Here is a 14,412-nt window from a genome sequence, read left to right as displayed (position 1 = left end):
CTTCTCATCCTTCTCATTTCGCAGCTGAGGAAGTCAAGGTGCAGAAAGGTTAAAGGAATTCATAAGTGAAGCACTGAGATCTGAACTCAAACAATCCAGCTAAAAACTCATGGTCTCAGCCACCATGCCGTGTTGCCTTAAGAAATTACACTATGACAGTGGAACATTTTTGCTTAACTCCGGAGACTTTAATTCACCCACCTAGAAAACCTGTCATGAAAACATAGAGGATTTTTTTCCTGAGAGTTCTTACGACCATGAAACAGTGTTGCAAATCCTGTTCAGAAATCTGGGACCATGCAGATGACCAGGCAGATGGAAGAAAAGTAAAAATATAAAAATAAAAAACAAAACCTGGGATCAATGCTTTAAAGTTTCACCTAGCTTTAATTTTCTGGAGGAGGAGAAATATACACAGACCCTATGCATTGAGAATAGATGGCGTTGGAGTTGTGGATTGTCTGTGCTTGCCAAACAGTGTCCAGGAAGAAAAGCAATGCATTTGACTTCCCTGCTTGGCAGAGCCACTGCCTCTAGAGTATTACTCAAAATTGATTTTTTAAAAATAAAAATAAATGAATTTGTAGACGATATAATGTTCCATGGATCTCTTCTGTTATTTCCTGGGCATGTCTCTCCATGCCCAGAAACCTTGCCTTCTCACAGCTGTTGCATAACCTTTGCTTGTGGTGCTGTTTGTTCCTGTTGCCTTGAAAGTCCCTTCGCTGCATTCTCTTCTCTGCTCAGCAAATTCCAGCTTCTACTTAAATACCTCCTCTGCGAAGTTTTGACTGAGATGCTGCAACAATTCCCGAGCTGTTTCCTCGTGGCACCTTCCTGGTGGCAGGTGGATTAGCACATTGTCTGCAACCCAGGACGACCTGGAAGAAAGTCCCAGCTCTACTGATTCTAACTGAGTAACCTTGGCAAAAGTCACCTCACTTCTCTCTGAGTCTTATTTTCTCATCTGTAAAATGAGGAGGAGGAGGAGCATCATCCAAACATCACGGGACTTCGTTAGGTCAGTGCTTCGGAGCACTTAGCACAGCGCCTGGCACAAGGTAAGCACTTGATAAATGGGAGTTCGTGTTATTTCAGCATACTTTGAACACTCATCCCACTGTCTGATGATGATTTGTTTGCATGTCTGGCTTTTCTGCTAGATGATGAGTAAAACAAGCATCAATCTTCATTCTTGTTTTGTTTCTAACTCTAAATCATCTTTATTCTGGTGTAACTTACATACAATACAGTATAACCATTCACAATGTATGGTTCAGTAGTCCAGTAAGTGTATAGACCCATGTAACCACAATCCCAGTTAGGATTTAGAACATTTTTGTCACCTCAAAAGCACCTTCTTAGGTGAGGTGCAGCACTTCGGGAGGCCGAGGCCGGTGGATCACCTGAGGTCAGGAGTCCGAGACCAGCCTGGCCAACATGGTGAAACCCCGTCTCTACTAAAAATACAAAAAATTAGCCAGGCATGGTGGTGGGCACCTGTAATCCCAGCTACTTAGGAGGCTGAGGCAGGAGAATTGCTTGAACCCAGGAGGTGAGGTTGCAGTGAGCCAAGATTGCACCATTGCACTCCAGCCTAGGTGACAAGAGCAAAACTCCATCTCAAAAACAACAACAACAACAACAAAAAACCTAGGCTGGGCACAGTGGTTCATGCCTGTAATCCTAGCACTTTGGGAGGCCGAGTGGCGGGCGGATCACTTGAGGTCAGGAGTTCAAGACCAGCCTGGCCAATATGATGAAACCCTGTCTCAACTAAAAATACAAAAATTAGCTGGGCGTGGTGGTGCATGCCAATAATCCCTGCTACTGAGGAGGCGAAGGTTGCAGTGAGTTGAGATTGCACCACTGTACTCCAGCCTGGTCGACAAAGTGAGACTCCGTCCCAAAAACAAAATAAAACTTCTTACCCTTGCAGTCAACCCCCACGATATCTAACCCCAGCCCCAGTCAACCACTGATGCCTTCTGTCACTAACAGTCGGGTTCTGCCTGTTCTAGAATTCCATGCACATGTCATCATCACACAGTAGCTGCTCTTTTGTGTCTGGCTTCTCTCAGTTTACCCATGTCGTTGGCATCAGCAGTTCATTTCCTTTTCATTGCTAAGTATTATTCAATCTTAATATATCTCAGTGTGTTTATTCCCATGTTGAGGGATATTTGCATTGTTTCCAGTTTGTAGCTATTACTAATAAAGCTGCCATGAACATCTCTGCAGTCTTTTTTGTGGATGTAAGTTTTCATTCCTCTGGGATAACTTTATAAGAAACCGCCCTGCTAGTTTCCTAAGTGCTTGTAACACTTCACCAGTCCCCAGCCGTGTATGACAGGGTCACATCTTGGACAGTACTTACTATGGTCAGCCTTCAGCTTTAGCCACTCTGGTGGGCAGGTAGTGGTATGTCATTGGGCTTTTAATTTGCATGTGGAACATCTTTCTTTCCCAAAGTGCTGGTATTACAGGCGTGAGCCACCGCCCTCAGCCGCATGTTGAACATCTTTCTATGTATTTTAGCTGTATGTATATTTTTTGTTGTAGTGTCTATTAAAACCTTTGCCCGTTTTTTATTAGGCTGTCTTATTATCGAATTGTAAAAGTGCTTTATGGGCCGGGCGCGGTGGCTCAAGCCTGTAATCCCAGCACTTTGGGAGGCCGAGACAGGCGGATCACGAGGTCGGGAGATCGAGACCATCTTGGCTAACATGGTGAAACCCCGTCTCTACTAAAAATACAAAAAATTAGCCGGGCGTGGCGGCGAGCGCCTGTAGTCCCAGCTATTCAGGAGGCTGAGGCAGGAGAATGGTGTAAACTCGGGAGGCGGAGCTTGCAGTGAGCCGAGATCCAGCCACTGCACTCCAGCCTGGGCGACAGAGCAAGACTCCGTCTCAAAAAACAAAAAACAAAAAGTGCTTTATGTATTGCGGATACAAGTCCTTTCTCAGATTTTTGTTTGGCAAATATTTATTCCTGGTGTTTCCAAGAGCAGAGGTTTAATTTTGATAAAGTCCAGTGTATTGATTTTCTTTTCTGGTTAGTGCTTTTTGTATCCTGTTGAAAGGACCTTTCTTTCTCCATTGGATTATCTTTGCTGCATCTGTTTTTGGATTCCATTGATCTGTGTGTATATCCTTACGAATCTCACACTGTCTTGACCTCTGATTCTGTCTCCTCCTCACCTTAGCAAAGCCACTGTGGTCCACTTGGGTTTCCCCTCCCCAAGGCACAGTCAGGGAACTGTCTCCAGGCAGAAGCTGAGGCAGTCATGGGGTCACTGTCCTGTGTGCTGCCTGTTGTCAAGTGTCTGTTTCTTATATCTTGCCCAGTTTTCTAGTTGTTTGTGGCAGGTCTTAATCCGTTTCCGGATCCACAGTCCCTGGCACACAGCACCTCCAGACACAGTTCATTATAGTTGCTTTTGATTGGGAAAGTCAGTGGGGCTCCCAGAGAGCTTCTGGTCCATCCCCTTCATTTTACTAAACAGCTCTTTTCCTGAGCAGATCATTAGTCTTTTACGTCTTCACTCCAGCCCACCTGGGCTTGACAAATATTTATCAAATGAGGAAACCAAGGTTCAGAGAACGAAAGTTCACAAGAACAGGCAGGGTTGGGCTGGCAGAACTGGGCCACCTAGGCTGGGGCCTTCCTATAGGACCAGCTGGCAGGGCACGGTCTGTCTCTCCTTGAGTGTCACTCCTGACACCTGACACAGGGTTTGCACATTGCAGGTTCCCAGGACACACTTGTTAAATAAATGACCAAATTAACACATTAATTTCTTTTAATGCTTAGTTCAAATGGCTTCTGCCTCTGCATATGATATTGTGTGTGTGTATGTTTGTGTATGTGTATGTTTCTCTGTGTGTCTGTGTGCATATGTATGTGTTTATGTGTATCGTGTTATGTGTGTTTGTGTGTGTATCGCGTAGTTCGTGTCTATATGTGTATATGTCTGTATGTGTGTGAATGTTGTATGTGTGTGCACATGTGTGTATGTCTGTATGTGAATGTGTGCTGTGTTGCGTATGCATTTGTATTCTGTTGTTGTGGTGTGTCTGTGTGTGTATGTCTGTGTGTATTGTTGTATGTATGTGAATGTATAGTATATGTCTTGTGTATGTAGAATGGTGCTGTGTGTCTGTGAATGTGTGTGTGTGAATGTGTATGTGTATGCATTATGTCTATGTGTGAAGTGTGTGTTAGTGTGTCTGTGCTATGTCTGTGTGTATATGTATGTGTGTGATATGTAATATGTGTATGTCTGTGTATGTTGTGTGTGATGTGTGTGTCTCTTGTGTGGTGTCTTGTGTGTATGTGTATTTTGTATATGTGTATGTGCACGTGTGTGTGTGAATGTATGTGTCTCTGTGTGTCAGTGTGTTTGTGTGTGTGAATGTATGTGTCTCTGTGTGTGAATGTGTGTGTATGTGTGAATGTGTGTGTGTGTTCACATAGGGATAGGATTGGCCTCTCCTACCCAGGCTCACAGGCTGAGTCTGTCAGTAAATTTTTAAAAATTTTCTCAGCCCCCCACTACAGTTGTAATCCCCACTAGGGGGCACATGTGTCCCACAGAGAGGGTCTGTGCTCCTTAGGCACAAGGACTGGCTGCCAGCTGTCAGCGGATCCCCCTCAGAGCCACCTCCTTGGTCTCCATGCCCTGCACCCTCCCCCTGCAAAAACAAATCAAAACAGCCTTCCTCACCAGGCTCCCGTCTCCAGATGGGCTGCTAGCTACCGTCCTGTCCTCTCCCCAGGGCCCTGCCCCTGGCTGAAGGAGGCAACAGAGTGGCAGTGGCAGTGGCAGTGAGTATGGGTGATGACCTCGCTGTCTGTCATCCCTGCCAGGGGCCACCACGTCCTCCCTGTGGAAGACTGGGGGATCCTAAAGGGGCAGCTGTCCTCTCCCCCTCACCTGGCAGGCAAGAAGCAGCCTCTCAGGGCCCAGAGTCTGGTGTGCCCTTGAATGTGAGTTCCTGAAGACAGAACAGTGGTGATGACCCTGGCCAACACCAGCCCACCTGCAAAGGCAGCGCAGGCAGGCCCACAGCTCCATTCCTTGTGCCTTGTAGACAGGTCACAACCAGAATTTTCTCACGGCCCCCAACTCGAGACTCGGCTCCCTCTATCCCAAGCTTTGGCATCAAATTTCCCAGGCTTAGGTCCTGGCTTCGCTGCCAGCTATGAGTGACCTTAAGCAAGTTCGGTGAACCTCACTTTCCTTATTGGATAAATGATAACTGTTCCTGTCGCATAAATGAAATAGTGGGTAAAATACAGCAGCTGGCACGGTGCATAGCACATAGTAAGCGCCTAATGCATGTTAGTGGTTATTAATCATATGGTTAGTATCATCATTATATTAACATAAGCTTCCGTGCGAACCACTTTGATGTTCTTCTGAGGTTCACAAAGAAGCATTATCTTCTAGCTCTAGGTCTTGGGCTTCTTCCTAACAGCAGAGGGGCTACAGGAGCCTGAGGAACCAGCAGGGTTTGCTCTCTCGCCATCGTGCCTGTCTCAGAGCAGGCACCGTGCCCTACCCATCTAGTCTTGGCCCAGCACCTCTGCTGTTTGCCCTTGCCCAGGACTGTCTGCGCACCCCACACACACACAACCACACACACACACAAGCGCACACTTGGAGTGGGTGGGTACTCCCCAGGGTGACATCTACACCCCAGGGTGACAGTGGACAGCCACAGCTGTGGTGGCTACTTCCCTCGCTCCCACCACACCCCCGCCACCTCATTAGTTCCCTGGTCATGCTCCAGTCTCCAGGAGAGACTGGCAGCCACCCTGAGCCTCAGTCGCAGGAGCAGCACCTCCCTGCTCCTGGCTGCTGCCCTCAGCCGCCCTGCAGCTCCAAGCAGCCTTTCCCTGTCACTCAGGCTCCCCCAGCAGAGAGATTAGCATTCACACGGAGGAAGGCACCACGGCAGGGCAGCGCCTCCCATCTTGTCAAGGAGCTAAGGTTCATTCCAGAAGCAGAGCCAGCTGGGAGTGGCAGTGTCCAGGTCGAGGCCCCACTGGAGATTGGGACATGGTTCTGGGCACAGAGAGGTAGAGGTGGTCTTCTCCATACAGGCTTACAGGGGGCTTCCCCACCCCAGCAATGCCACCCTCTGCCATCCTCTAATCTGTTGCAGAACTACTGGTCGCCCAGCTCTGTATATGTGGAGAGACAGCAGGAAGGATCACAGAGTGAGGATGTGAGGAACTCTAGCCATCCTGAATCTACCACTGTTCAGTAATTTACAGTTCAAACCGGATTGTGCCAGCTCACATATATGGGACACTTACCCAATGTGCTAAACATCTTCCACGCGTTATCTAATCAACCCTTACAACAACTCTAAGACACAGATACCAGTAGGATCTGCATCCTACAGCTAAAGAAACTGAGGCACAGAGGTGTTCAGAAACCCAGGCCACAGAGGTAGGATGTCCTGGTGGAACAAGGTTCACACCCAGGAGCTCTGACTCTGGACACCTTGCTCTTGGACTCTGTTATTGCACAGTAGCCAGCACCCTGGACCAGAAGGGACCCCACCCTTTGCCTCAGCTCTCCCTCTGTAGTTGCCCTTTATTTGCCCTCTCCCAAGCCGCTGAGCACGCCTGCTCCCATTCCCAAGCAACGGCTCTTTGCAAGGAAAGGGAAGAAAAAGGACTCAGCCTCTGTAGGGACAGTGTCATAGTCAGGATTTAAGCAATTTCCCCATTTGGAGGTCCACCCTTGCCCTGAGCTTCACACTAACCCCTGTGATGGGAGCCAGTGGACCGAGGAAGGGGCACCCAGGTCCCAGGAGCCTTCTGTGGGGAGCTCAAGGCTGAGAGAGGCAACTTTCTGCAGCAGGAGCTGCAAATGTACAGATTGCGCAGAGAGCCCAGGGGTGGGAGAGGCCCCGGGAATAAGAGGCGAGCGTGGGCTGGGTGTGCGGGGAAGGTGTAAACACAATCTGCTCCCACCAAAGCCAGCCTGCTCCCTGGGGGAGACAGCCCCCCCACCCAGCCCACATGGCACCCCATCTGCCCAGGCAACCTCCAAGCCCAGGCAACTCCAGCCCCTCCGGCCACCAGCAGCCCCTTCCTCCCTCTTTCCCGCCCTTCATCTGGATGGGATCCCTGGAGCTGCCACGGTGCAGGTTCTTGGAACAGGGCTGTGGAGGGGCACTGCCCTGGGGAAGTGCATCTGGGCCATGAGCCAGCTCCATGACCTTGGCCTGACAATTCCTCACACCAGTGGAAGGAGATGGGCAACTTGGAAATGGCAGCAAGGATGAGGTGACAGGAACATGGCAAATAGAGTAGAGAATAAATGCAGATTGGATCGGGGAACACAGACTGGGTCCCAGGAACAGTACCCTCTGGCCCTCAGCCTGACAGGCCTGTCACCGGGAAGGCCGATGCCTCCAAAGAGAGGGACAGGCTGACAGGAGCTGAGACAGACGGTCACCGGCTCACGGCCTGGGTCAGGCTGGCGCTGTGGCTTTGCCTCTGCAGGCTCCTTCCCTAGTGTGACTTTCCCCCTGCCTCCTGCCTGCCCTACTTTGAGAGGCTCCCACAGAACTGCCTTCGCACACATCCCAGCCAGGCTCCCCGAGGTACCAGCAGCCCCTCCCCAGCGGGGTACACCTCCTCCCCCACCCTGAGCACCTCCCCAGCGGTTCCCTCTCCTCTGTGGCAACCCTCACCCTTTCCCTTCCCTCCCTTCAGAGGCGGAGCGGCGGCTGAGGTGCTGCTGTCTAGAGAACTCCATCTCCTACTGCCTGGAAGTCAAGGGCAAGGGCCAGCCAGGCAGAGACAACGCCACTGGACTGGGAGGGGGGCTGGCTGGGGAGGAGAGACGTGTGTGCACAGAGGCACGGGGGGCTTTTGAAGACTAATAGCTGTGAGACGTCGGGAGCAGCTGCCTGCAGGGTCTGCGCCTGGATCTGGGAGCAGAAGCGGAAATCTGCTTTTATCTCTGCTCAGGATCGCGCAGGATTGGAAAAAGAGAAATGGCAGAGCAGCTGGGGGCAAAGAAGGCAGCCGCCGGGACTGAGCATCAGCAAATTGACAAAAACAAGTGTCAGGCTTTTTCCTTCCCACACGCTACTGCCCGTTTGGAACACATGCGCTCGTGCACATACAGAAAATACATTCGGAGGACAAGCTGTCAGTTGCTCCCATCCAGCTGCAGGCAGACATGTCACAGATCCAACTGGCATTTCTTATTGATAATTTCAGCAGAGCAGCCAGTGACAGGATGAGCTCTGGGAACTGGGGAAAGGCAAATGACACAGAAGCAAGTGCCGCTGTGGCAAACTGACACCAGCACCTCGGACCACAAGCGGAGGCTTAACAGAATAGCTCCTGGGCTGACAGGCAGTCAGCCAGGCCAGCAAACCACTCCCAACCCCTGCAAACTGTGTTGGGTTCCAGGTTGAGGCCGCCTGCCATGGTGGGTAGGAGCGTGGGCCCTGCAGCTCCAGTGTGAGCCTGGGAGCCTTCACTTCCTAGCTAGGTGACGTTGGGCAAATGATTTAACCTCTCTCTGTGTTTTCCCATTTAGAAATTGTGGATAATAACATTACCAGGCTCTGTGGGTGACTGAGGATTAAATTACAGAATGAATGGAAGCCCTTGCTCAGTAAACGTGAGCTATCAGCTGTCCCTTGCTCCTGGGGTCTCCTCACTCCTTATTTATTCCTACCTCTTGCCTGGGCTGCTGGCTGCCCTGGAATCAGCCTGGTGGACCCAGCAAGTCCCTCATCCTAGGTTTTCTCAGGCTTAGCAGTCCCTCAAAGAAGCCTCAGGAACTCAGAGGGAAGGAAGCCCGTCCGAGAACAGTGAGCACATCTGCTCTTTCTGCCAGGCCCGGCCAGGTCCTGCTCAGGAGCCCATACCCAGGGCCTGGGGGAAGGGGAGACTGGTATCTACCTTCTCTAGTGCTGCTTCCCCCCATTCTCCCTCTTGCTGCTACTCCGTCTCCCACAGCATCCTCCTGGGCTAGGAGACGAACCAGGACCTGAGCTGAAACAAAACCAGAACAGATCAGCACTTCTCCCACACCTGGGGATGGGACTTGCATTTCAGAGTGGATGTCCCAGAACACCGCCTCTCCCTTGGACGTCCTCCGACACTGCCTTCATGCCCCAGCACGACCACCTCGCCATCCCCAAGCCTAGAAAATATGGTCAAACCACACCTGGTTCTCTTCAAACTAACCCTTGCCCCATGGCCTGGAACACAACAGGCTCAAGGTAGCAGCCAAAGGCACAAGTCCATCTGCCTACTTTGAACCTCCATCAGTGACCACAAGAGCTGAACACTGCCTGCTATCCTCCCACATGGCCGGGCCTTGCCTATTTCTTCCTGCCTGTCCCCAGCCTTGCCCTCTGCCCTCCCCAGCTCCCAGCCCTGCCCTACCTGCCTGGGCCAGCTGGTCTCAGTCTCTGGGCCTGAGCCCCACCTGCAGAGGTGAGGGCTTACTTCAGAGGTCCTTTCTCCCTAAACAGAGGAAAGCACTGGGTCAGAATTGAAGGGCACGATCTTCCCATGTTTCTGACTCTCCTCTTCCTCCTCCTCCCATCCCTATCAATTCACCCCAATATTCAGGGGCAGGACCACCTAAGGAATCAGTTGGCATTTAGGACAGTGTGACTGGAGAGTAGAAATGTCACCCCCACCGCCAGCCCTCCACGGCAGCCACCATCGGCAGGTGGTTCCTCGATGTCAGACCAATTTTTCCAGTTAACTGGGTCCCAGGGAGTTAATAGGCAACTGCTTCCTTCTGGCTAAGTCACGCCAGGCCTGGCCTGGCCAGATGGTCCTCAGATTTGGCCTTTTCTCTCCTGCCAGGAGGTCCAGGTCCATTTCATGTAGAAGAGACCTTGCCTGGAAGTCAGGGGCCTGAACGTCCCGCATTAACCAAAAATGAGACAGATGATCGGGAGCAAGCCACCCAAATCTCCCTGTCCCTCCGTTTCCACAACCATTAACCAAAGATTAAAACTACATGTCCTGCCAATCCTCCGGGGTCACTGAGCCTTCCGAGTGACTTAATATATAAGAAACCTCTGGAGAAAACTAAAGCACAGGTCCCGAGCATGAAACAGACAGCTGTTAGCATTTATGGAGCAATCACTCTGCACCCTCACCAAAACCTCGCAACCACTCTGTTATTAATCTTAGTTTACATATAAATAAACAGATTGTTTTGTAAATTTCCCCATAGTCTTTCCATTAGTAAGAGGGAAGCCAGGATTTAAATTATCCCTGCCCAACTCGAGACCTGGGTTCAATAGCGTGGTCCACTTAGCATTTGAGGGCCTCCTATCAGGGGAGGCCCAGGGGTGGTCATTTTAGCTGATTTAACTAGTGATATCAATCAGGCTCTATTATGATGATCCCAGCTGGCCTATCGAGTTGAGGTGTCGCAGAAATGCCGCCGTTTCCTGTACAGGCCCAGGGCTTCCCATTGGGCCTTCTGATCATCAGAATCTCAGGACTCAGAATCCCAGGACTCAGATGACAGGAGACAGAAAGACTGAAGTTCTCTCAGTTGCCAGTTTCCGCATATCTAAGGGACACATGGCTGGCAGGTCCCCACTCAGACATGGATGGTCACAGTACCCGCCACCTGAGTCCTCCCTGTGTGGAGACACCCTCCTACCAGTGGGCCCTGACCCAAAGATGTCATCGGATCTTTTTTACTCTTTGTTTCACTGGGAGCAAAAAAGTCACTCTTCAGACAGGTCTCCCATGCTAGGTGAGTCCATAGGCACAGAAGGAACCGTTCATGCACTGGAACTTCATAAAGATTTGCTGATTTTTTCCAGTGTTTCGTTGGGATAGGCGCCCCTATCATCAAACGACACTGGGCACCCAGGGAAGGAAAAGTCTGGAAGTTCCCCCAACTTCACCCCCTAAAGACCACATGGCTGTAGCCTAGGGAAGAGTTAACTTTCTGGCCACTGGAGACAGCGTCCTGCCCGCAGGGGCTACCCAGCCAATGGCACTCAATGCTGATGATGTCATGCTCCTCCCGCGCCTTCTATTGGGGACTGGACAGCGAATCCTGCTAGAGGCTCAGGCAGCGGAGCCGAGGCGGGGCGGGGGCAGAGGAGGAGGAGGGGGAAGGGCAAGGAAAGGCGAGCAAAGCCACACAGAGCTACTCCTGCCTCATCCCTCCCTCCACTTCCCTGTGCCTTCCGACAGAAGGTGCCCCGGGGGACCGCCCCTTACTGGAGATAGAAAAACAGCGGCTTTGGTCCAGAGGAGCGGGCTCCCATTCCCAGTCGCAGAAAACAGACATCCAGCCTGCCCACCAGGTGGACAGGGAGCAGGGTGCCTAGGGCAAGGGCCAGGATACGGTGCACGCACAGGCGCGCAGACAGGCACACACGTGCACCCCCAGGCATGCACAGCCGCAGCTTCCTTGGCAGCACCCTCCCTCCCCCAGCCCAGACTCCTGCCTTACCTGCCTGAGGACTGAGGGTCCGCGTCCACGCTGCTGCCCCTAGCTGCCCCATCCACGTCGCTGGGCTCTCTGTGGGAGGCAAGAGTAGGCAGGAAGAGCTGTGGCTGTGCCCAGTCCCTCCCTGTCCCTCCACAGGTCCTGGCCGTATTGGGCTATGGGACTGGAGGCTGCAACTAGAGCCTTTGAAGCTGTAAGTTCCCCTGCTCTGAGACTGAGCTCTCAAGGGTTCCTCAAAATGCCCTCCCAGCCCCCCTGAAGGTCCAGGTAGCCTCTGCCCACCTTCAGCTTGGTGGCAGCCCAGCCCCATGGTTCCCCACCACCACCACCAACTGCCAGCCATAGCCCGGTCAGTTTCTCACGGTTGGACTCGGTTGGCAAATCGGCGGCGCCAGAGCATGGCCAGGGTGCTGAGCAGGAAAAGGGTGGTGCACATGGCGCAGCTGCCCCATCCCCTCCCAGACCAAGTCTGCAGAAGGCCACAGGCGAGGGGCCAAAATGGCCCCAGCCAGCTCTCAGGAGCCACTGCTGTCTGTCCTGCGGTTCCTGCTGGGGATGGATTAGGAGGCTCAAGCTGATTAGTGGGTCACCGGCTGTGACCTTGTGAGGACTGATTAAGCTCACTGGGCCCAGGTTCTCCCCTCCAGCGGTAGGGTCAAGGCGTGAAGTGTGGCATTGAGCACGTATTCAGAGTGTCGATCTGATGAGACTGGGCCTTGCTTGCAAGGAGCTGCCAGTCTAGACAAATGTGCTGTCAAGTACAATGCCTGCAGTAGAGTGACCCAGGAGTTATTCAAGGCGCCTACAGGGCACTTTCAGAGTTGCAGGCATCAGGGCAGGGTTTAAAGAGGAGCAAGGGCATCTGAATTTGCAGTGCGCAAGGCAGAGGAGCCCTCAGACAGAAGATGCTGCCGAAGCTACTGACATGAAAGCATGGAGCATCTGCCAGTAACTGCAAGGTGAGTGGAGGTGAAGCAATGATGTCACCGTGGAAGCATCAGGAGAGGAGGAAGAAAGGGGAGGGATATTCGAGAATGAAGCCAGAGAGATAGGGGAGACTCAACAGTGAAGGGCTGGCAGTTTTACCCTCTGGACAATCCTCTCCAAACTTTGCTGACTACACACCCTCTTCAGTAAAAGGCAGGATTCAAGTGTGCATTCACAAAATAGATAGGGGCAGCCACTTACAAATTATAGGCTAGACTACTATGCAGATTCATTCCTACACCATACGACTACATTACATTTGCAAAGGATGAGATATAAAATTTCTCCTATTTTCTTTCCACATCCCAAGGGGACCTGTTGGGCAGCCACTTGGTCACACCAACTTTGGGAAACTGTTGGGTGTGTATGTGGAGCATGGAGCCAGCCATGGCCATGCTGAGACACGGGTCTGGGAGTGATGTGAGAATCTGAACCCACCCACTCCCCTCCACCCGCTCCAAGACCCCCAGGAGGCATTAGATTTTCCTTCCCTCAACAAGGGGGAAGCAGTGTCAGAGGCACTGCCCCAAGGTCCCCCAGGCACCTGAACGCTGAGCTCCCAGGAAGGGCCCAGGCTGCAGCTGAGGCTGGCCAGGGTGAGTTCTCCTTGCCTCCCCCAGACCTTAAAGTCAGATTTTAAGAATAAATACACGAACCATAGCGAAAGCGCAGAGCCAACCCTTAGCAATGCTGGGGCAATGGGACATCAAGTCTTGAGCGAGGACAAGGGTCACCAGGAGCCTGACTGACATCTCTTCCTGACACTGCCAGGCCCTGTCTGGCCTCAGGCTGTCCCCAGGACTGAGCAGCCGCTGCAGGGCAGGCACCATGGGATTCTCCCCCAGCTCTGGCCCAATCTCACACTGCCCTGGACAGGGCCCACCAGGAGGAAGGATTTGCTTCCCCCAGGCCCAGAATCGGGTCCTTGGTGCTGGCTGAGGTGTCCCCAGCGGCCTGCGCCTTCCTCAAGACTTTTCGACCGCCAGGTCCTCTCTGCCCTATCCGGTGCCTCTCCGGACTTCCTTCGCCACCAGCTGGGCCAGAATTCAGGGCAGCGCCTGGTTCTTGCCTGTCCGTGTCATTCATAAGCCACGGGGGACTTCTGGCGGCCGCCGCCTCCTGCGTGCACCAAGGGCGTGGAGGTGCTGGGGAGTAGGAAAGGGGGAGCAGGCCTCTGGCGCCCGAGGTCGGAGGTGCGCTCAAGTTCCGACAGCCGGGGCGGTGGGCGGGTAGGAGGGAAGACCCCCGTGCTAACCGCTCAGAGCCTGGGCGTCCAGAGCTGTGGGAGTGGCGCCGCGGCCCCAGCGGCTGGCTCGGGGGCTGGGGGAGAGGCCCGGGCGAGGGGAGCCCAGCTCGGTCCGCGGCGGCCGCCGGAGGGGCTCGCATTCGCCCACATGGGCGGGCTGGCGGTCGGCCTCGCTGCGAAAGCTCAGGAGTGTTGGACTTTAAGTCAGTTCCCCGCCGCGGGAAGGGTCAGCACGCGCACACGCGCGACGCCGCAAGCATTGGGACCCGGAATCCAGGGCTCCCAGCCCGCGCCCGCTCCGGCGCACTCCTGTGCGGCCCGCGCAGCCCAGCGCCGCGTGACCGCCCATTCCTCCGGGGACCCCCAGCGCCCCGGCCACACCTACCCGAGCCCCGCCCCGCGGTGCAACTCCGCCGTGGCCTGCGGGTGGGCGGGCGGCAGTCGCGTCGCCCCCACCCCGCGCAGCCTTCACCTTGCCGGCATTGGCTCACCCACACGGGGCTGGGGGTTTGGAGCGGATTTGTTTTTTTAAACATTTTCCAGCAGACCACATCCCCGCCCCCCCGCTGGCGGTCCCCCGCCCCCCGCACATATACCCTGCACACACGCACGCACACACACACACACCCCCGGCGCGCACAGACACACGCTCCCTCCCTCCGCGCTCTACCCCTCGCCCGCCCCCCGCGCACGCAGC

At 53.4% G+C, this 14,412-nt stretch overlaps 1 protein-coding gene across 4 annotated transcripts in view; it reads right to left on the bottom strand.

The window, feature by feature from the left end:
- Positions 1–13,567, bottom strand: part of PRCD (photoreceptor disc component) — an 18,379-nt gene extending 4,812 nt beyond the window's left edge. Inside the window, exons 1-4 of one of the 4 annotated variants that reach the window (XM_017884913.1) lie at positions 11,845–13,567; positions 11,486–11,554; positions 9,433–9,513; positions 8,944–9,036 (exon numbers count right to left, since the gene is read on the bottom strand). In XM_017884913.1, coding sequence (XP_017740402.1) covers positions 9,492–9,513; positions 11,486–11,554; positions 11,845–11,918 — 165 coding nt within the window. In that variant the 5' untranslated portion in view covers positions 11,919–13,567 and the 3' untranslated portion in view covers positions 8,944–9,036; positions 9,433–9,491. The remainder of the gene's footprint in view (positions 1–8,943; positions 9,037–9,432; positions 9,514–11,485; positions 11,555–11,844) is intronic. The other 3 variants (XM_017884914.1, XM_017884915.1, XM_017884916.1) reach the window with 3 other exon arrangements.
- Positions 13,568–14,412: the final 845 nt, after the last annotated feature.

Source organism: Rhinopithecus bieti, unplaced genomic scaffold, assembly GCF_001698545.2.
Source record: "Rhinopithecus bieti isolate Rb0 unplaced genomic scaffold, ASM169854v2 scaffold_13400, whole genome shotgun sequence".
Classification (NCBI taxonomy): domain Eukaryota; kingdom Metazoa; phylum Chordata; class Mammalia; order Primates; family Cercopithecidae; genus Rhinopithecus; species Rhinopithecus bieti.
The sequence above is the reverse complement of the archived record's forward strand: the minus strand, read 5'-3'. Positions and strand labels throughout refer to the sequence as shown.